Source organism: Urocitellus parryii, chromosome 10 (assembly GCF_045843805.1).
Source record: "Urocitellus parryii isolate mUroPar1 chromosome 10, mUroPar1.hap1, whole genome shotgun sequence".
Classification (NCBI taxonomy): domain Eukaryota; kingdom Metazoa; phylum Chordata; class Mammalia; order Rodentia; family Sciuridae; genus Urocitellus; species Urocitellus parryii.
Window position 1 is genome coordinate 55499911 of NC_135540.1, and position 23579 is coordinate 55523489.

Consider the following 23579-nt stretch of genomic DNA (forward strand, 5'->3'; position numbering starts at 1 on the left):
ATTCCTTATTGGTTGGCTGCTGTATCTATTTTATGTTAATTAAGATAAGCTGTGTGGAATGTATATATACCCCTCCTGTCCTACAATAAACGGCTCCCACTCCTGCTGTATCAATGTACACAAGTTGCTCGTCACCCCCCCCCCCAGGTTATTTTGCTGCAGCCAGACTGCGGCAATAACAGAGAGAGAATGTTCTCTGACCAAAATGCAGCAAGTGAGAGAAAGCAGTTGAATTTGTAATTCAAGACCTTCCCATAAAGAAAATATGGAATACAAATCACAGCACAGTAACCATTCCATTATGCCTAGTGAGAAGGAAATAAATAATGGTAAATTTTTGCACTGACCAGGAAGTCCTTGGCCTGTGGAGAAAGTGACATCATAGCGAAGACCAGGTAGAAGCCCCTGACATTTCCCCTTCACGCACATGGTGTCCATGCTCAACCAAGATGATAAAGGCAATATCACATTCTAGGTTGATGGTGGAATTAGGACCACTCTTAAGAATCTAAAGAATACTAATCTAAACTTCCTATTTTAACTTTTTAAATTGCCAATGTGGCACAGAAAGTAGATGACAATTGCAGAATACTATATTACTGCAAACATAGCCAAGCAGGGACCTCAATTGTATCTGTAGTGTCAGACATGATGTTGTGGCTAGGATTAGTCAGGTCTTAGGTACATGATATGTGGCTATTAATCTGGAGAATATGCTTATTATTAGGCTCAGCAGAAGCAGTCTGTATTCCTATGGAACACAACATGGCGGTGATCCACTGCGTGGATGGCGCAGTGCTGACTCGGGAGATGTAAGCAGGAGGAGGGAGTATGCTGGAGGCCTTGAGAAGACATGTGCTCAAGGGGGTGGAGATAAACCCTATGAAGAGTCAAAGTAAAATGGATGATGGTTGCTTTGCAGCCACACTCAATGGTGGCTTTGAAGGAATGGCAATGGAGACTCTTCCTGGTGGCAGAGCTTTGAGTGGCATACCTGGCCATCCACCTTGTGTAGAAGGAGAAGTGGTGTGTGTGTGTGTGTGTGTGTGTGTGTGTGTGTGTGTGTGTGATGACAGTGGTTAATGGTCTGATTAGTTCCCAGGAGCCTGAAAGTACTAAAAATCTGAGACAAAGAATAGTTAAGACAGAGGAGGGCACAGGCATATGAGTAGTTTTATGGAGTAAACACCACATATTAAGATTTTTGTATCACATGTTTATGTCCACCAAAAAGCATCCACCACAGAAAAGTACTGAGCCTCGAAGTACACAAAATGAGTTGGCTGGATGATGTTTACTGGCTCTTGTCTTCAGTCACCACACAACGAGCATAATGGGCTCATGAGCAGAGTACACACAGTGGCACAGATGAAGGCAGTATGTGGGCCAATGGCATGGGCTCCCACTTGTCAAGACAGATTCTGCTATTGCCCCCACCCACTGCCTACCACTGAGACCAATACTGGCACTATTCCTTGGGGAGGCCAATCAGCCACTTAGCAGCCAGCTGACTACATTAATCCCCTTCCATCCTGGAAAGTTCAGTGGTTTGCTCTCCTACGAATAGACACCTTTGGGGGGTTTGAGTTTTCCTTTGTGTTTGCTATTTGTAGATCTTCAGCAAACACCACAATCCAGGGTTTTACAGAGGACCTGATCGACAGGCATGGGATTCCAAAAACATATCCAAAGGAGGGACCAAGGAGAAAATGTACAGGAGCAGGCTCACGACCATGAGATTGACTGGTTATATCATACTCAAACCTTTCAGAGGCAGCCAGCCTGATGGATTTGGAATGTAATGCTGATCTCAGGCACCATCTCAGAGGTAATGCCCTGCAAGCCTGGGGTGCCATCTTTCAGGATGCAGTATCTACGTTGCATCAGAGACCTCCATATGGCACTGTGTTCCAAATGGGATCCTGGATTCAAGAGCTGAAAGCCGTTAGTGGCCCCCTTCATCTTCAATGATTCTTTGGAGAAATTTTTTTCTTCCTATTCCTGCAAGAGTGGGCTTTGCAGGGTTGGAAGCCCTGGTCCCCTAAAGAGGTGCCCTTTTGCTAAGAGACAAAGCAAGAGTCCAGTTAAACTACAGTAGACACCTGGGCACCTTGGGTTTCTTGTGTCTTGGAAGTAGCAATTAGGAGACACCACATTGGCAGGGTTAGCTGACCTCAATCAGCAAGATGATCACGGTAGGGCAGGGAAGGTGTGTGGGGGACTCAGAGGATACACCCTGGTTTTCCTGGGTCCTCCTAGTCTATCTGTAACTGTGTATAGACAGGTATAGCAGCCCTGGCCCAAGAACAGCATGGTCACCAGGGGCTCAGACTCCTTAGGAAAGAGGATGTTCAGAAGTTAACAAAGGGTGACTGGAATTCGGATAGTAGAGAGGGAGATGATAGGCTAGCTGTGGCTCAGAAAGTATTTACAATGGCAGGAGTTGTAGTTTGCCTTGCTAATCTTGCTCTTTTAAATTTTCTCTCAGGAAGAGACACCTACAGAAACCTTGGAAAACTGCTCCCTGAAACATCTGCATAAGTGGATCTGTGTAGCACAAGGGGTACAGGGGTATACTGCCACAGCCACAGGGGGGCGTGGCTCAGCTCCCCATTCTGATGAGCTCAGAGAGGAAGCTGTACTTCCAACTCCATCTTGGGATTAAATATATATGTCTCCGAGGCTCTATCTTGGATCCCAGAGGACCCAAACTATTACCACCTGTATTTTTAAAAATATTTTTTGAGTTATAGTTGGACACAAAACCTTTATTTTATTTATTTTACATGGTGCTGAGGATCGCACCCAGCATCTCACATGTGCTAGGCAAGCGCTCTACCGCTAAGCCACAACCCCAGCCCCACCACCTGTATTTTAAAACCACAGAAATGAGGCAGCTACCTGAGACCCCATGCACAGGTAGTGTTTGTCGCATTCAGGAGGGATATTTGCATACCTTCCCTCCTTACTATTTAAGCTGACTTTGTAGCTAATGAAGAGGAGTTTGTCAGAAGAAGGTCTTAGCTTTACACTCAGAAAACTCAAAACACAAGTATGTGCTTTCTTGTTGCCCTGCTCTTGAGCACAAATAGCAGCTCTAGTGCTGGAAGGAGATGGGAGCTGTTTGAGTCTTCTAACAAGATGTATGCACACGGGTGTGGATCTGGGCTGTGGAAGGTCTGGTTGTCTTGTAATGATCTTGCCTCCAGAAGCAAAGCAAACCTCTATTCTTTCTCCTCACCAGCTCCTGGGAGCCAACCTCAGCGTTATCCTGCCAGAATCCACAGTCACAGATAATATTTTTAGAAGCCAAAAGGTAATAATGAGAAAGACATTTTTATAGCATTTTTTATGATGTACTCAAAAAAAAAGCTTTTTTTGCAATTAATTTTCCTCTCAATCTCCCTCTGTTATCAGGAAAGAGTCATAGCAAAGTTAGCGTCTCTTTTTTATGAAATAAAAAAACAAAGCACAAAGTTGAATAGCTATTAGGAAGGCAGTAAGGATATAATGTGAAAAGTCCACTCTAAAATTCAAATTTCTTCCAGTTCAGTACATTAGTGAATGTCTCCTGGGACCATCATGTAACAAAGAAACCCCTGAAGTCCTGGGTTTCCTCACTTCATTTTATCCGGGTCAAGCTAGGGTGTGTGTGTGTATGCCTATAACATGTTCCGACTTGGGTAGATAAGGGGGTATATGTGATGATAAACTTGTGATAGAGGAAGGTGATGGGTTAAAATGTCAAGGTAACACAATTTTTTAGTAGACAGAGCTGAAGTCTCCAGACTCTAAAGGCTGTGCTTTGGCTACTGCTGCTGTTCCAGAAACACTCAGATGAGCGTTTGTGTATGCTTTTTGTTCTCCTCCCTGTCTCCACAGGGTGATGATTAACTAAGTCTCCCACCAGAGGTTATTATTCATTCACATTTTAATATTTGCAGCATATGATTTTTTTCTACATGACTTTGATTTTTTTGGCACCCCAACCTTTAACATTCTCTGCAAAAGAAGGGTAAACACTTTCCTAGTAAATTTTTAAATGTACATCATCTTTTATTTATTACAGTCCATAAATATATTTTTATGTTAAACCATTATAGAATTCATATTTAATGTACAAGTCTCCAAAGTTAAGAATCTATTATATTCAGTTCTTTAATTTCAAACATTGAAACCTGAGAGGTAAAACTGCCATCTTAGTTTTGTATTTCCAAACTTAAATTTAGAAGAACAAGTTAAGTAACTTCAGAAATCTCAAGTAAGGAATTAATAGGCTAGAGAATGAGTTAGTAACCTTGGCTTAGTTTAATTGCACTTGGTTTATTCTTATTACTCATTTACCTTTTTCCTTACAAATCTAAACTGAATGAAAACTCTACCTGTAGATAGTACAATAGAACTACAAAGAGATGAGACGTATCCATTCATTCTCTGCAACTCTGGAAAATGATGACTTCATAATGCTAATCTCTCATGTCTTGAGCCTTTTACTGAGCAGTGAATGCTGATTTGTGCACATTCCATTTCTCTTTCTGCTGGGATTTTCTGTGGGGTCATTGATGCTGTCACTGAGCAATTCCACATGTGAGTCCTTGTGCATCTGCAAGACAGACACACAAAACTCTCACCGCTGCACCAGCCCAACCTTTGCAAGATCTACTTCACAGACGAACACACACAAACCCCAGGGAAAAAAAGAACAAGACAAAGCAATATTGATTGTTCCTCTCTAACTCCCTTATTAGTATCTTCAGTAGACATTTGAAATGTGATGGCAACATAAGATCTGGGACTCTAAGTCAAAATTTCATACATGTGTGTTGATTTTGCTAACTCTGGAAAGGGATTTCCTGTGGTGAACTTTTGTTTTTGCAGGATGCTTTTCAGTGCTGGGTCAATGTGTTTTTGCAGCTATGATTCTATCCCAGACTTAAAAAAACTGCTCTTGAACTTCATATAAAAATGGATTCCTATATTCCTGTGTTGAGTGAAGAGACAGAAACATTCCCATTAGCAAATCATTTGCTCTCACTCAAACAGCCCAGTATTTTTTATCATGGAAAAGACTGTTGACTGCACTGGATGTGCGGGCGGCCTCTGGGCACGGAGTGTTCCTTCACGCATCTAAGCCACAAACAAATAACAAGTTATGCAACAAAACCTCTCGAGTTTTTGCCTTTTTGTTTCCTAACCCAGGGTGCTCTTTCTCACACCCTGGGCAGCTTGGGAAGAGAATGGAAAGGCCCCTGTGCTAGAAACACATCAAATGCAGAAACTAGGCCACTTAGTGCCAGATGATTCCCCGGCTGCGTTTAGAAGCTTCCACTTCAGTTCATTTCAGAACCAAGCTCTGGCACTGTGGAGCCACACTACAAACGCCTCTGCTGATGGTAAAGAGCAATGAGTGGGAACCAGAGGCGGTTATGCAGCTTAGGTCATTTATTACCATCTCTCTCTATATTTTGAAAAAGCTCTCTTTGCAGGCAGAGGATATTCCTTTGTGTGTGTGTGTGTGTGTGTGTGTGTGTGTGTGTGTTATAGAAATGATCCTGTAAGAATGGATCTTTTGCTTTATTTCTCTCAAATACTGTGATATAGACTTTGGAAATTTAATTGTGCACTCAAATTTGCAACAACAAGCCCATCCTAGCCTGGGCTTGTTTTCTTCTATTAGCCACTATACAAGTCATTTTAAGTTTTGCAATTTTTTTTCTTAAATTCCCAAAGCTTTCTACTTTTCCCCTACAAATAAAGTAGCCAACTCTTACCTTTGTTCTGCACAGGGTATTCTCAGAGACCACACTTTGAGTTTTGGCTTGCATGGCTTCTTCTATAGCTAAATCAAGGAAGATATCATGGAAAAGACAGATAACAGAAAAATCCTTAAAAAAAAAAAACTTTTGGTGTCCATCAGAATATCTTTATTCTAAAGAATGCAGAGGCAAGTGTGTTTTAAAAAGTGTCACTACTGCCAGGCATGGTAGTGTATGCCTGTATTCCAAATGGCTCAGGAGTCTGAGGCAGGAAGATTGCAGGTTCAAAGCCAGCCTCGGCAATTTAGCAAGGCTGTAAGCAACCTGGTGAGACCCTGTCTCAAAATAAAAAAATTAAAAGGGCTGGGGATGTTACCCAGTGGTTAAGCACCCTTAGGTGTGATCCGTGATACCAAAAAAATCATATATATATATATATATATATATATATATATATATATATATATCTCACTATTAAAACTTCTGGCTTAAAATTTTTATTAGAACAATTTTTTTCTGTCCCACTGCAAATGATACTCAAGCCCTGAGTTGGCTTCTGCTTTCCCAACCTATATCCTTTCTTCCAGGGGTGCTAGGGGGACTGAAGACACACAGGCTCCTAAGGAATGCTTGCCATGTTTGGGTGTGAGCACAGTTTCTGAGTCCAGACAGTTATCCTATTGTGAACAGGCTAACTCTCAAGTTTCCAAACATTAATTATAGATTTCATATGCTATATTGATTCCTTGATTCTCAGCCTTATTCTAACCCTGAAAGGTGAGAAGTAAGCAGGAAGTTGAATCTTAAAAATATAACTAAAAGCAACAACAGAAATGAATGAACTTTTAAATAGTGCTTTATGATATTCAACATGGATTTACGGTGCTTATTTACTTTCTTTTTTTAATATTTATTTTTTAGTTTTAGGTAGACACAATATCTTTATTTTATTGTTATGTGGTCTTATGCATGCTAGTTGAGCACTCTACCACTGAGCCACAACCTCAGCCCCAGGGCTTTTACTTTCTAACCCAATTTATGTTCATAACAGAAAAACAAATTTACCTAATAGCATAATATGAGTAAATAAAGACAAATTCCCATGATAGGCTATAATTCTGAATGATAAACAAAAGTAAAAAAATTAAGTTGGAATAAACCAAGATATTTTAACAAATATTTCAAATATTATTTCAATGAAAAGAAAAAATTAAACCTTAAACACACAAAGTCAAACAATTCGGCATGTAATAAAAATTGCTAACCTGTAGACTATAATTTTTATTAAAATGTTTTAGGTGTTTTAATGGTACTGTGCTGAAAACTATATGCTGTGGTATTTGTAGTGCATGATGTAATGAAGACATTCAATTTTAAAATCCTTTTCCTTCGCCTTCCCCTTTGTGTGTATGTGACTGGAGATTGAACCCAGGGGAATTCTACCACTGAGCTACATCTCCAACCTTTTGTATTTTTAATTTTGAGATATGGTCTAAGTTACCCAGGCTGGTTTTGAACTTAGAATTTTCCTGTCTGAGCCTCCCCAAGTAGTTGAGATTATAGGCATATGCCACAGTGCCTGGCTAATATCCTAGTTATTTAAAGTAAAAATAAATAATAAAAATAGAAGTGTGCTATTTCAGTCAAAACTTAGATTTGAAGTTGTGTGAGTATAAACTGAAAATTTTGATGTAACTAAGAGCCTATGTAGTTGTTATTTTTCAGCTGTTTCTAGTTCTAAATGGAAAGTGATACATTTGTCCTCCTTCACTTCCATCATGGACACAAGATGCTCACGGTCATGGATGGCTGAGGCTGAGGCTGTGGGGAGGCAGTGAGTTTTGAGGAGGAGGCCAGGAGACATCTTAAATATCTGTGTACCCACCTGTTAAAGTCCCATCGAGTTGGTCCACCATAAACTTTGCATTTTCTTCAGTGAAGCACATGGGTGGTTTTATTTTAAGCACATTTCTATGAGGTCCATCGACACTGAGCAGTACTCGTTTTTCTTTCATCCTAATTAGTGTAGAAAATATGTGTGAGTGTATATGAATGACAGCTAAAGATTGCTTAAGGACCATGGGAACACAGTGCAGACATATACTCCGCATTCAAGAAGCCCACATTTATAAACTGCATGTGTCTTAAATTTTCCTTTTCTGGAGAGGTAAGAGTAAGTGAAACAAGCTTTCAAGTGGGCCAAGGTACCAAAAGATGTGGAGGTGAATTTACTTGTAGATGACATGCTGGGCTTCTGCTGTGGCGGGGGTTCTTTCCTCATGGTCCTTCACTAAGTCAATCCCGATAAAAAGGCCAATGCCCCTGGGAAGGTGGGGAAGAAAAACTTGACACACATTCTAGAGAACACTGCACTGTCACAAAAAAGTAACACTGTCCCCAAAATTCAGTTTAGTTTAAAGCTGAATGTGATACCCTTGAAGTGGAATTGTTATTGATTTTTAACCAACCCAGTGTTCATGGTTAATTCTAGTTTTTGAAACGGTTGTTCCATGAATTTTTTTTCTCAATTATAAAAGGAAAGGACCTAAAACAACCTTTTCATGCCATTTAGTTTCTCAGGATATTTATGATGGTAGATATCCATATGTATCTGAAAAATATCCAACTTTCTAGGAGGACATTTTAAATAATTTTGCATAGATTGTTTAGAATTACCTTAAATGTCTTCATTTCATTTTGGGGGGAGCTGAAATTATGCTAGATTTATAAAAAAGAAACAGGATGAAAAGAAAGATATACACACAAATGTTAACAGTGATGATATCTGTATTCTGAAAGAAGAATGATTTTTGCATTCTGTTTCTCAGTGTTTTCTAGATTTAGTTTTATATACTTTATTTTAAATTTATAATGTAAAATATAAACTTCTATTTTGGAAAAAACAAATAACTAGAAGACAACTTCATAATAAACATACCTAATATTGCCTATCAAAGTGTGCTTAGCCTTCAGCTTATTCAGTAACTCAATAAGGTAATTTCCTACTTTCATAGCATTTCCCTGGAGGTCTTCCTTTTCAATGATATCCAGGACAGCCAAACCAACAGCACAAGACACTGGATTTCCTCCATACTTCAGAAGAAAGACAGAACCATTGAATTAGTGATATTGCTTCATCTATGAGAAATTTAGCTTCCACATTCATAAGTGAAAATATGATTTTAATAACATTTTCTCCTACAATATTAATTTCTCAGATTTAGAATACAGTATGATTCTATTTATTTAGGATTGAGTGGAAATCCATTCCAGAATTTATTTTGCATGCTGCATAACTGGTATGAAGGATTATCAAGGAATGTATTGTTTCATCCAAACAAAAACAAAAAGACATCATATTATAAATGAAGGATTTCAGAGTATGATTCAGTGAAGGAATTTGAGCTTTCTACCCTTGAAGAGCTGAGTGAAAATAGCTAAGTAATGTCATTTTCTCTGGATAATCTATGTCCTTTGATTCTTACTTTTAACTTTTCACAGATTTTGTATACATATTGTACAATCCACAGTAATTTTTCCAAGGCTAAAGCTTAAAAACTTTTGGGTTTAAAGCCATGAAAATAAAATTTCCCAAAGATAAAAATTTATTATCTCTTATGATAGTTGTATAACATTTATAATACTGAATCATCTAAATACTTTAAAAGTCTCTTGGGAATTTTAATCATGATACAAAAAGATCATATTGTTTGTGAATATATTCTAACTGACAAAGTTTAACAGGATAGCCAGCTGTTACTAGAAAAATTAATAAGGCTGTTTTAGGAAGAAAAAGACACATCAGAAAAATATAAGGAATGCTGTGCTATATACAATAAAATTTTGTTTGGCGAGGGTCCTCGTGTGGTTACTGGGGAAACAGTCTTAGTCTTTACTATACTGGCAAAAAGTGTAGGAACATGCATTATTTTTCCCTCTTAGAATTAAAGTTGTAGAATTTTTAGTCATGTCCTTATTGTCAAATACTTAAGTTTTCTCACATTTTTACATTTTAGTCAATAGCCATATAAGGAGCATTTTTAGTACAAATTTCTAGACTTAAGATCAGTAGTCAGTATGGTTTGAACATTTGTAACATTTGTTGAACATTTGTTTCTTCCTAGGAAATCCAGTTCTAGAATCATCTATTTATTATTTATCCTCTCATCCATAGTGTGTTAAGCAGTTGTCTTATCCCACTCTGCTCAGCATTAAGTATTATAATAATCTCTTATATTGTAATGAATGGATTAGAACAAATGGTATCTAGTTGCTGTTTTAAGTTGTGTCCTTTGATTATTTACAAAGTTGAAATTTTTGTAGGTTTAATAAAACAATTTTTAAATGAAAAAAAAAAAGTTAAACTGGTAGACCAAAATTTACCGTATTGAAATACTCCACCCCAGCGTTGTTGAAGGCTTCTGCAATTTCTTTGGTTGTCACTACGCATGCCATTGGGTGGCCATTGCCCATGGGTTTTCCCATTGTGACAATATCTGGAACAAAGTCCTCACCATGCATTTGGAAGCTCCAGAAATGTTTTCCAACTCGGCCAAAGCCTACCTGAACTTCGTCAGCTATGAACACTCCCCCTGCTCTGTGTACATATCTGAAAAGCAAAGGGGTACTTTAATGCCTCCAGATTACCAAGTGTCCCCAGACCTACACATAAATATATAGATTATTACAAAAAATAAACATAAAAAATATTTTTTAAAATAGTGGAAAAAAGATGTAGATTATTTAAGACAAAAAGCATTGTTAACCTGAAGCCTTGATGTGTATTAAAAATATTCAGAATCCCACACATATGTTACAATATAATAATACAATTTCTAGATTGGATATATTCCACACTGTTAATGCATGTGTGCTGCTTAAAGTAAGCTATATTGCAGTGTTTTAAGTGGAAAGAGAAAGAATTGAATGAGTAGTTTTTAGCAGGGTTAATCTTCACATTTTTACTAATTGGTAAGGCTTAGGTGCCAGCCAATCAGACAGGATGCCAGATGAGGGGCTTGCACAGAATTCTGGAGACAGCTCTGCTGGGCCATATGCAAACCCTTTATTTTCTGGATCTTGGGGAAGGAAAAGGGGGGCATCCGAGAGTCCTGGGATGGCAGGCACTCAGGAGTGGCTATTTACCAGCTAACTTGGGAGTACTTTAGTGTATTGGCAACCAATATGGCCCTATAGAATTGTCACAGTGCCCTCAGTCTGACCAATGGTGCCCACGTCAAGTACATACTCTGCCACTTTCTGGAAGTAGCCTGCTGGAGGGATTATTTGTCCGCCACAACTCTGCATGGATTCAGCAATAAAGGCAGCAATCTATACAAGAGAAGATGGAGTCACAGTCTATTAGGTCCCCCTCTAACCCCCTAAGAAAGAGGATTGCTTATAGAGCTGGTTATTTAAAAAGTGGCCAGGAATAGAACTGTTGTTAAGTGGCAGGTCAGCCTTTTGATTAAAAACAAAAGGTGTCTATGCTAGAAAAGCAAATGATCTTATTAGTTGTTGAAATTCTAGGGTACCCATCAAGCTACCAAGAGAAATGGAGAAGATGAGAGGGAACTCCCATTTCTGCATCATTAATTAAGTGCAGTGGTTTCATTATTAGGATGATCTGAAAAAGACTTTGAGAAGACCCTCTAACGTTTTACCAAGGTTTCCAAGGCATCACCATGGCACTTTTTAGCCAGCTTGGTGAAATAGGACTTCTTGAAGCTAGAATTGGCCTAAAGGTGGCTTGTGGCCATATGTGATTGTTCCTTTACTATATTTTCTAGGTCTTGCCCTGAGCCACATTTCCCTCACAGTTAGGCAACTCACAATAGGAACTATATATGAAATATTTTAGAGACTAAGGAAAAAGTAGGAAATAGAAACTGCTCAAGTAAGAAGAGAACATGCAAGAAGAACATCAGATAAATCAAGAGAACCAAGGGTCTAGTTCAGACTACTCCTTTACAACTGTATCATCTTGGGTTAAGTTCTTCACTTGTTAGCACTGTCAGGTATTAGCTATAGAATAAGCCTGTTGGACTCCAGAGATTTCTAACCTAAAATTCCGTGGGTCTGCAAGCACATCATTCAGAAGCACCAGTCTTGTATTTTCTCATTGTCTTTAGCATTGTTAACACAGCAGCATTAACCCCCAAACTACCAAATGCTAATATTCTCAAAAACTTATCCAGATTCTCTTTTAGTGAAAAAGGCCTATATGATCTAGTTATAATGTAATTTTTTTCCCTGAAAGCATTGACTACCATCATAGATGTAAAGATGTCTAGGCTTTATTTGAAGAGGAAGTATAAAGCTCCCCAGCACAGCTAGAGTTTTAGGTATATCTGCATAGATATATCTCAAAAGAGGATATGGAAAATGGATGGATAAGAAGAAATAGTGAAGAAATGTGAATAGATCTCTAGTCATAATGACAAAAATATTTAAGTTAATTGGAAAAAGTAAACCATTTTAAAATTTTTTTAAAATTAAGGGGTTTTCTTTTTGAATTGCTACATCTATGCCATAAGCCAGTTTAAAGGCAAAGTATTATCAAGTTGCATCAAATACCCACATAAGTAACCCTCAAATTGGATGAGAATTGAAGATGAAGCTGAATTTGTAGGATAAAGACTAAAAAAAAAAGAAAGAAAGAAAGAAAGAAAGAAAGAAAGAAAGAAAAGCCTTTGAGGACTCTGTTTCTGAAGTTTAGGCCCATATTGGAAGGACATTTTTCTACCTTGGCTTACCCAGATGCAGACCAAGCCCAGGCAGTGTAACTTAAGGAAGCTTGAACTATGTCCATGGAAGAGCCCTGTGGGAAGTCTACGTTGATCCTGAGACTCCAGAGCCACTCTGTCCCTTCACCCTATGTTAACCCCTATGTTCACCTCAGAAGAGTCTTCTCTGGTTTATCACCTTTCTTAATTCTCTCATCCCCAATCCCTCTGGACCAGACCCTGCATACCATGAAGAGGTCAGAAGTAGGCTACTAGTTCTTCAATGAGGATGGTGTTTGCATTTCCAGAATAAGTATTAGTAGACAGTAAGAGGTGTGACTGTAATCATGCTTTTTTCCCCCCCTCAACATGAACCAGAAATGTAGCCAGAGAAGCACAGAAAGGGAATTCAGATCTAATCCTTTCTCTTCTCTACTGTGAATTACAGTTTCAATCCATTTTATAAAAGGTGTTAATGTGTTTTGAAAAAGCCAACCTTCCTTCCATTGTTATGAGCTTCTTCAATAATCTTCCTCACTTCCTCTGCATAAGCACTGGCTGGGTCTGAGTGGTCTTCTCTATATTTTCCTCTGTAAATATCTGGAGTTGGTGCCTGAAAACATCACATGATTCAGCTTCTCATCATTTACCTCTTGAATAAACTTTTTTGAAAAAGCATTTCCCCACAAGGGCATGGGAGTAAGTTGATCATGTCGAGTTAAGTGACTCTAGGTTTTTCTGTTCTTTTTCCTTAGCATTTCTGAATTCTGTGAAGAAATGACCTCGTGAATTATGAATTTGCTTTCAGAACCTTATAAATGAAACTTTGTTTCTATTCACATAAGTAGCAAATTCAAATCAACAAGTGTAATTATATCACACAAAAATGTCAATGAATGGAAACCATATTAAACATTCTATATTTAAAATGAATCAACACTTATCAACTATATTATTCATATGAATCATTCAGAAATATAAAGAGTGCTTCAGCACTGTCTTCAGCTATGAATAATAGTCTTAAGAAAGCCTACGGATCCTCGGTTAACAAACACACCAAATGGATTTCACTGTTTCTCAACTTGGTTTCTTTATTTGACTTTTAAATTAATCTATATAATAATGTAGCAATAGAATAAATTTTATAAGTCATGCAAACTCAATTTAACTCTGAATTTTAAATTGGCATGAGTGGTATAAAAAAGAATTGATCAAGGAGAAAGTAAAATGAAATGACAGCTGTGAACAACATACTGTACACCACAGGCACTGACTTGCCTGTGATGATACTCACCAGTGAACTAAAGCCACATTTGGTCTCTAGTCCTTAGACTTAGCAAGTCATGTAACTATTCTAGATCTTAGTTTTCTTTTTTATGGTTTCCTTCCTTCCTTCCTTCCTTCCTTCCTTCCTTCCTTCCTTCCTTCCTTCCTTCCTTCCTTCCTTCTTTCCTTCTTTCATTGCAGTATTGATGATTGAGCCCAGGAGGGCTTTACCACTGAGCTGTATCCCCAGTCCTTTAAATTTTTCATTTTAAGACGGGGTCTTATTAAGTTGCCTCGGCTGAACTTGAACTTGAGATTCTCCTGCCTCAGCCTCCTGAATAGCTGAGATTACAGGCATGTACCACACTGCCTGGCCTTGGTCTCATTTTGATGATGTTGAGCTAGATTATCACTAGACATTTTTCTAGTACTAGTGTTCTGATTCTAGGATTGTCAGATACTTACCACATGAACAAACTCTTTCTTGACATCTTTGCCCTTCCGAAATTTATATGGACTGATCTCAATTAAAGATGATAGGTGACCATGGTAAGCACTGAAAAGAAAAAGAATAGTAACCAAGATTTCTCTGGAAGGATGCTTTTCTAATGTATAAAAAAATAGTGTTGCTTATTAACCCTATGCATACATCCACATTGATGCCAGGTTTAACTCTATAAGATCTAACTTTTCATGGTGACTCTGGCCACTTAATTTGTTCATACGTGGAAGGCCTCAGGTAATTTCTTTTCAGTAGCAAAAATCACATTATTTTTTGCTAGTGCTAAATTAGATTGTCTAAAGAATTATTTTCTATATCTTCATGCAAAATTCTATACATATGTATTTTTTCAAATATATGTGATAGTTGTATACTGGTAAATTTTGAGAACAACTTTATTTTAAAATTTTTTTGTTTTTATTTCTTTGGAGTACTTGGGAGTGAATGACAAACTGCTTTATATCAAAGAATGGGCATGTGCTTCTGTTTGGGATGACTTCTGAAGGATGTCCAGTTGCAAATATTAGGCAAACAGTAATTAGGAAGGAACAGGAGGTGTGTTCAAGAGAAACCTAGATTATGGTGACCAAATGGTCATGAAATTCCTCTCATGTAAAACACAAGTGGCTATGATATTTTTTGCTTGTTTTTTTTTTTTTGCAGAAATATAATGGAGAGATCTGGAAAGGAAATTACAAAAGGCTTGAACAGATAAAGCAAAAAACTTGCCCCAGCATAGATCAGACAGGCTATAATGTCTTCATAATAAAATTAGTATGGTATCAGAATAAGGACGTATAGACCACTGGAACAGAAAAAGAGCTCAGAGGTACATCCATACATAAACGATAAGGAAGTGGGGGCCAGGTTGATTCAATATGAGAAATAGTTAATAAATAGAAGAACATCTTTCTAATCTGGGGGGGGGTGAGATGGGGATTGGGAAAAAGGGGAGAAACATTTTAAAAAATATGTAAAAAACCCAAACCACAAGATGCATATGAAGAGAGTCTCAGGTTAATAATTAGAAAAATGTAGAGTAAGATGACACCGAGAAATATGTTATACCTATTAGACTGGTAAAAATTATTTTAAAAAGTTAGCTGGATAAACATTAGTGAAAATTTTTAGTGATAAATTTTAGTGGACAATAGGAACTCTTCTGTGTAGGATGCTGCTACCATTTTTCAGACAACTGTGACAGTATTTAGTCAAATTAACAGTATTTCTAGGTACCCTATGGCTCAGCAGTCCTGTTTCTGGGTGTCCTAAGAAATTCTCAGAAAGGTCATCAAGGGCACAGGTATGAGGAAGTTTGTTGCAGCACTATTGCTTGAGGTGGCTGGAGGTAGGTGGCAGTTACAGTATCTGTATTTGGGGACTGCTGTCAGATAGTTAGAATTGCACTGAGATTTCCTGTGACAGTCATTTCCCACATGTAGCTGTTGGGTGCTTGAAATGTAGCTAGTCTGATTTCCGATGTCCTGTGGGTGCAAAACCAACACTGGACTTCCAATATTTAGTACAAAAAAAGAATGTAAGATGTTTTAGTATCTTTTATATTGATTGAACATTGAAAGGATTATACCTTTTATAATGGCTGCTCGAACATTTTAAAGTGCTTATATGGCTCACATTATATTTCTATTGGACAGCATTCAGAAGAATAGAACAGATGTCCCCCTAGCAACATAGAGTTCTTGAAACACAATGACAAGGGATAAAAGGTAGAAACAGAAAAAGAGATCCAAATTGATTTTTATAAAATTAAAAGAGATACACATTTTACATGAAATAAAATGAAAGATACACATTATTAGTTGTCTATAGGTATGGGAGGATGGGCACAAAATAAAGGACATAATTAGTTCCCCCCTCTGCAACTGAAGATTGTGGGATGGAAGTTAGAAAATAAAATAAAATAAAAACCTCCCTAGTAAATATAGAACTTGTCAAATTTCTTGTTTAAAATGTAATAAATCAAGTTTGAGAGGTAAGATTAAATGTGACTTGTCACAAACTTACTTGGCTGTTGGGTTCCTTTAAAAATTTGTTCTAAATTGTTACCTTTAAAATTAATTACAATGGGTAATCATGAAAACAAAACAAATACTATTTTTTCTTTTAAAGAAGACTGAGTTAGATGTAGTAGTGGCAGAATAAATACTGTGTGAAAATTCAGCCTGATTCATGCAAAGCCCATGAGGCTACAGCCTCCCCAGCACCAAGTGCAGCCCTCCCCATGTGCCAGTATGAAAAGAATTATCCTCTGGATTTAAGCTGCCCTTGACACCTTCATACAGAATTTAAAAAACATTGTCCCATGTGTCTGCCCTCTTCCACATGTGCTTATGATATTAGTATAGATATGATCAGAACAGTTTTATGTCTGAGGGGGGTTCTTGATTAGAAATCTGTCTGAGACTTACTGGTCCAGAGTGATCACATCTTGATGGTCTCGGAACTGCCGAGCCAGGCGTAAAGCTAAGTCATTGGCTTCAGATCTAGTAAGATAACAGAGTAGAGAGAGGGGACAATGTGATGATCTCTTTATAAAATATTTTAAAATGTTAATTACGAAAGTTGTAAGGTTATATTTTTTTTTCAGAAATTTATTAAGTAGTAAGAAGTCCTTTTCTTCCTCTTCAATCTTACCCACCCTGAGCTCATTTCACTCTCTAATCCAGGTCTCCCAGAGGTTTCCAATAGAGAATGAGACATACAGAAGCTGCCCAGTAAAAATCACAGACCTGCTGCCCATGTCAAGTCTAGCCCAGCCCCATCATTAGGTGACTATCTTTTTAAAATATTTATTTATTTTTTATTTGTTCTACTTAGTTATACATGTCAGAAGAATGCATTTCAATTCATCATACACAAATGGAACACAACATTTCAATTCTCTGGTTATACATGGTGTTCAGCAATCATACATGTGGGAAGGGGTTACGAGAGGAGGAAAGACGGTGGAATGAGATGGAACTCATTATCCTAGGTGACCGTCGTTGAGGACTTCTTAGGAAGCCTGAACTAAGCTGATCACAGGAGGAGGAATAGGAGGCCAAGGGTGCATGCCTGGCTACCAAACTTGTGTTGGCTCAATGTCTATGGCATGGAAGTCATTTCCCCCCTAACTGGTTCAGAGAGTCTAAATATACTACCCATACAGGGAGGAAGAAAATAATCATTTGGGGAATCTTTATTGTTTGCTTTATTATGCTGAATACTTACCAGTATTTATTCTCAGAACAACTCCACAGGAGTTTCTTTGTCTTCTTTATATAGATGAGGAAAGAGCCTCAGAGAGGTTAAGCAACCAGAAAAAGGTTTTACAACTAATAAGAGGTAGAGTCAGGATTCAGATTAAAGCCTATATAACCCCAAGGCCATTATTCTTTGTCCTAGATCTGCATCCAGTCTTTGGGGACAGTGTTCTTTGTGACTAAGGTCACTTAATAACATGGAATGCTTTGTAAATGTAAGTAAAAATATCACATTTATTAGAGGCAAGATTGCTTTATAACAATAGATCCTAAACCATCTTCTTAATTCTTTACAAAGAAAAAAAAAGAATATTCTGATTATAAGTTTGGTTTTAAAATAGCTTATGGAAAAGTGAATCATACAAAATCATATAAGCAAACATTTATAGTATTTACAATAGTTAATTTTAATACATACATATAGATAGTTAGATAGATAACTTTAAAAAATGGGATTTCTGCTGCATATACAGCTTTTCCAAGTTTGCAAATAGATACATGATAATTCTAATTCACAGAATTTAAAAGTTGGAATGTACCTATTCACTTGAACTTCCCCTTTCCTCCTTCCCCACCCCACTTCCTTTTTTCTGTTTTTTTTTTTCCCCTCCTTCTCTTTCCTTCCTTCCTTCCATTTATGCTGGGGAAATACACTCAACTTCTGTAAGAAAATGAATGAATCAAAAATCATATAAAAGTTAAAACTTGTTTAGTAGATTTATTTCTTTGCTAAAACTCATTATTGTTTTGAAAGAACTATCCTGGCCTATTGCTTCTTTAATGACTTACTCTACTGCCTGAAGAGGGGAGCATCATTTGACCAGTAAGATTCAGAGTCAAGAGACAAAAGAAACAGAAAGTCCAGTTCCTAATGTGAGGTCACTTGGTGACTGGTGAGAATCTCACCCAAATTTTTCAGACGTCCACGCTCCACCATGAATCAAAAGGAAAGGTGTACTTGAGAGAAGGTAGAATTTAACTGAAACGAGAATGCGGAGGAAACCAGAAACTTACCCTGAATTTGTAAAATAGAAAACAGAGAGCTTCTTGGGCAGGGTGGCCGAGAGGCGTTTGGCATACTCCACAATGTTGTCGTGGAGGAATCGGGAGTTTGTATTTAGCAGTTCCATCTGTTTCAGGGCAGCTGTGAACACTTCTGGGTGACAATGTCCCACTAAAATTTAGACAAAGCCCAAGAAATAAGTGACAATTGTAAGGGCTCAGGACTTGAGGGGAATTCTGAAGCAAGCAAGACAAAAGTTGAGCTCTTCTCTCTTCCACACTTAACTGTAACTTTTCCCTTTATTCGCCCATTCAGCAAAGAGGCTGCAGCTACTGCAATTCCTGAGATAAATAACTGCTTCATAAACACTTATTCCAAAGAACTACAAAGACAGGACATTTACCATGGGCAACATTGTTGATGCAGTCCAAGTACTGTACTCCTTTCTCATCGAACATGTACTGCCTCTGGGCTCGCACTATTTTGATGGGATCCGCAGCAAAGAAAACTTCGCAAGAGGGCCTAGAAATAATCAAAGGAAATACTTTGGTCTGGCAGAACAACTCAGTATTTGTCCTTCTAAATGGAAAATTACCATTACATAAAAGAAAGGGAAAACACAACCTGGATGACGTGCAATTTTTCTTTTCCATTTCTTATCAGCCTGCAAACGTTTTATCATAATCCCCCATTCATGCCACTACTCATATTTCTTATGGTAGTTATATTAAATTTGCCATGATTTGACAATTCAGTTTAGAGGCACAAGAATCAGTAACTTGCAGATAGCTCTAATCACACAAATCAATAACTAATTTTCCTTTGGGAAATTTTGTTTTAAAACAAAAAAAGTATTTTTTTTTCTTTGATGCTTCCTGTATGGCAGAAACTATTACATATTTCACAAATATTATCTCATTTAATCCAACAACACTATATAATAGGGATTGTTGTCCTCATTTTGATTAGTGAGGAGACTGAGGCACAGAAAAATTAAGAAACTTGATCAAAATTTATTAGCTAGTTAGTGAATGGGAAAAAAAAAGGATTTGAAAGTAGACTTTGCCTCTTCTTTTTTTCCTTCCAATCTACTCTATAAAGACATAAACAGACAGGACACGATGGTGCCCATCTGTAATCCCAGCATCTTGGGAGGTTGAGGCAAGAGGATTCTGAGTTCAAAGCCAGCCTCAGCAATTTAGTGAGGCCTTATCAATTCAGTAAGAAATAAAAAAAAAAAAAAAAAAAAAAAAAAAGGGCTGGGGATGTGGCTCAGTAATTAAGTGCCCTGAATTCAATCCCTAGTGACCGCCCCGACACTCCCCCAAAAGAGGTGAACAGCACTAAAAGCTAAATAAAAATAACTTACCGAGGGGTGGTATTGACCAAATTACATTGTTATATGCATGTATGAATATGTAACAAAAATCTTCCTATTATGTATAGTTACAATGCACCAATATGGGAAATAAAAAAACTAAAAAAAATAACAGAGTTTAGTATTATAAAGGAGATTTTGTAGATAACTTCTATTTCCACATATTTTGAGGGAATTTGTCCTATATCAAATGGATTTTCTATTCTTAAATAAGAGAGTATATTGATTATTGTGTATAGCAACTTCAGATTTTAAAATTGCTTCAGGTTGGTATATTTGTTACTAGAGAGTTTGCTTTTATTTTTAATTTTTGTAGTGCTGGAAGTTAAAGCCAGGGCCTAACAGTTGCAAGGAGAGTACTTTATCACTGAATTCCTACATCCTCAGTCTCTCATTGAGGTAGTTGATTGTTTTGCAGTACTGAGGATTGAACCCAGGGGCATTCACTCACTGAGCTACCTTTCTAGCCCTTTTTCTTTTTTACTTTGAGGCAGGGTCTTGTTAAATTCCCTGGACTGGCCTTCAACTTGCAATCTTTCTGCCTCAGCCTCCAAAGTAGCTAGGATAGTTTTAAAACAAACTAAAATGAAAATAATATTTAAGGAGAAATTTCTTGTTGATTCAAGCTCAACTATTAGTTTATACCTACTAGTTAAGATCCACAGAAAACCTTTTGCTATGAATGTGAACAGAAAGCTGCAGACTTCACCTTGCCTTTTAAACATAGTTTCCCACCTTGTCCATCAGACTTCAGGTAAAAATTCTTCAGTCAGTTCATAGCTACATTCCTCCCACCCTAGAACTTGTTCTGCTCATCATGTCAGAAACTATTAGATTTCCAGTGGAATCTAATTACATCAGATTGAAAACTAACAGAATGGGTGATTAGAAAAAGTGGGTGGTGATCAGCTATGGGGGGGATTTGGCCATTTTTATCCCATTTTGGAGTTGAACTCTAACTAGTCTCCTAAACCATCTAGAAACTTCCCTGTTTGAGGTTAGAAGCTTCAGTATGAGAAAATGCACAGCTTTCCCCCATAGAGGACACTACTTCTGTTCTTTTTTGTGTCCTTCTGTTCTTTTTTTCTCCTCTCATGCCCACCAGTCGGCTGCAGCAGTCAACTGCAATACTGCTGACAACTGGTCTTACTAGGTTAGTGCTAATACCACTAAGCAATCATTCATATTTACATGTATTTTTTAAAAAATACACAAATGCTAACCCTGATTTTCATTTGCTCGCTCCTCTAAAGCAGAATGTTATACCTACTTTCATAAAACAGGAAATGAATTTGACAGAGCTCACAGAGGTAACGTGACACCCAACTAGGACCAGAGTTCAGGTCAATCTTGTAGACTCACCATTATATTACAAGTCGTTTATAATGTGGGCAAAACAAAGAAGATTGGGGAGAACACAGGATTTGATATTCGAAGTGAGGGCACAGCTTGGGAGACCTAGGTGGGGCTGAGTCTGGGCATCTGGTAACTGAACTGCCCGCTTTCAAGTTTTTTCAAGTTTTTCCACTGGCTAGATTAACCCTTTACGGCTTAACCGAGTATGCAAGTCACACACACACACTCCTCTTGTTTCAAACAAAAAATGTCAATATTAGTTCGTTTTCATTGCCAAAACTGCTTCTGGGTCCACACACATTTCAAGCTCTCGGGCTGGGTGGGCGTGGCGGCGCCCATGCATCGAGTGGCCGTAAACTCTGGTCGCCAACTCCTCCAGCCGCCTGTCGTCAGCCTCCTGCCCACGATCGCCTCCGCCAGCGCAGCCAGATGCGGGTGCTTCAGGGCTGGCCGGCTGCGCCCGGGAGCACCGCGCGGGCAGAGGCAGGCGGGGGCGCGAGTGCGCAGGCGCGGCAGGCGGGCGGCGTCGCACCCGCTGGCCGGAGCCCTGCCGAGCTGAGGTGCGCAGGTCTCTCTCTCACTCTCCTGTACAGCTTGGGCTCTTTGCACGCTTTCCCACCCCATGCACCTTTCCTTCGGGCTGGGTAGCCCTTACCCGATGTACTTCCCTCGCAGCGCCAGCGTGTCCTGCTTGCTGTATAGCTCGCACATGGCCGCGGAGTGCTGGGCACCTCGAGGGGTCTCCCCTTTGAGGTCAGTGCGTTTCTTTCAGGAGTCGGAGACTTGTCTCAGCTCTCTGGCCTTTCCTCCCGTGTATCCCTCAAGGGGTCCCCTGGCCCTGGGCGTCGGAGGTCACTGGTGGCATCAGCTAGCTAGGGTCATCCCCCTTTTAAGTCTTGCTCTGCCTTTGCCCTTGGCCAAGTCCCTCCCTCCTGCTCCCCTCCTCCGCCTGGTGCCAGCTTGGCAAGTCACCGGAGCAGCCACCCCCGCCCCCAGTCTAACTGGCTCCTGTCCCTGCCCTGCTGATGCCCACTGCCCCTCCCCATCTCTGCAATTCTTTTTAACTGGCCTTTTATTTTCCTGTCTCCTTCCTTTGCCTGTGAATTCCCTCCTTGCCACATTCTTTGTGCCTTCTTTTTTGGAGTATTCCTTTATCTTTTTTGTTAAAATTCAAAGATAAGGGCTCTCTGGAGATTCCAAGATTGTACAGCTTTCTTCATTCTCACATAACATAACTTACCATTTACTTAGCACAAGTAACAAGTCATATGCCCTAACGCTAAATAAGAGGACCAGTTACCTCAGTTGGGAAGTTTGTGAACATTGTTTCAAATATCTACTTGAACAATCACTACATATCTAATTTCTAACACATTCACATGGCTTGGGCTCTCTGGAGATTCCAAGATTGTACAGCTTTCTTCATTCTCACATAACATAACTTACCATTTACTTAGCACAAGTAACAAGTCATATGCCCTAACGCTAAATAAGAGGACCAGTTACCTCAGTTGGGAAGTTTGTGAACATTGTTTCAAATATCTACTTGAACAATCACTACATATCTAATTTCTAACACATTCACATGGCTTATCTAATACAGTCTTCAAAATAACCTTGAGTAGGGTATGTGATAGTTATGCCACATGACATTCGGGGAAGTGAGATTATTTCAGCTCCTTGATTTCCTTTAAAACGTTCTTCTCAAGACTTCTCAAAATTGAAATTAAATATATGGACAGAGCTATATAATGCTGAGTTATAAATTATTTTAAGAACTAGAGTTCATCTGGTTTAACTGCTCTTTTCTATGGATAACAACAGTGAGGCCCTGGAAAGGGACAGCTTTATTCAAGGTCATTTTAGCTATAGAGTTAAAACTAGATCATTTCATTTGCTCTGTGTTTCCTAAGGGCAACAAAGAAGTTTAATTGGCCTGCATTGACATATTTGATAAATATTTGCAAATGACCTTTCTCTTGAATAAAGTGGTTATTAATTTACATCAGCTGGAGGAGTTGAATTTTGTTTTCTAAGGTGGAGAAACAGAGTTCTAGCAGGGACCGCTTGAAAAGAATTCTAGGTGTTAAATTTGGGGAGGTTTGTGCACACCTGTAATCCCAACTACCTGGGAGGCTGAGGCAGAAGGACTGTAAGTTCCAGGCCAGCCTGGGCAGTTTAGCTAGACCCTGTCCCAAATTAAAAGTGCTAGAGATGTAGCTCAGTGATTGACCACCCCTAGGTTCAGTCCCCAGTACTGGGGGTGGGGTGGGGTGGGGGACTTAGGTAGAAAGGCAGAGAGCTGGGGAATGTGGCTCAGTGACAGAGCA

General features: G+C 38.6%; 1 protein-coding gene across 1 annotated transcript; it reads right to left on the reverse strand.

Annotated features, from left to right (window-relative positions):
- Window positions 1-4455: 4455 nt before the first annotated feature.
- Window positions 4456-22052, reverse strand: Etnppl (ethanolamine-phosphate phospho-lyase). The gene is made up of 13 exons (XM_077803445.1): window positions 21905-22052; window positions 18919-19037; window positions 18527-18686; window positions 16679-16753; window positions 14213-14303; window positions 12978-13094; window positions 11005-11087; window positions 10140-10365; window positions 8695-8849; window positions 7989-8078; window positions 7642-7772; window positions 5772-5839; window positions 4456-4603 (listed from the first exon to the last, which is right to left on the reverse strand). Exons 1-13 carry the CDS (start codon window positions 21958-21960, stop codon window positions 4475-4477), a joined length of 1500 nt encoding a protein of 499 aa, XP_077659571.1. The 5' UTR covers window positions 21961-22052; the 3' UTR covers window positions 4456-4474.
- Window positions 22053-23579: the final 1527 nt, after the last annotated feature.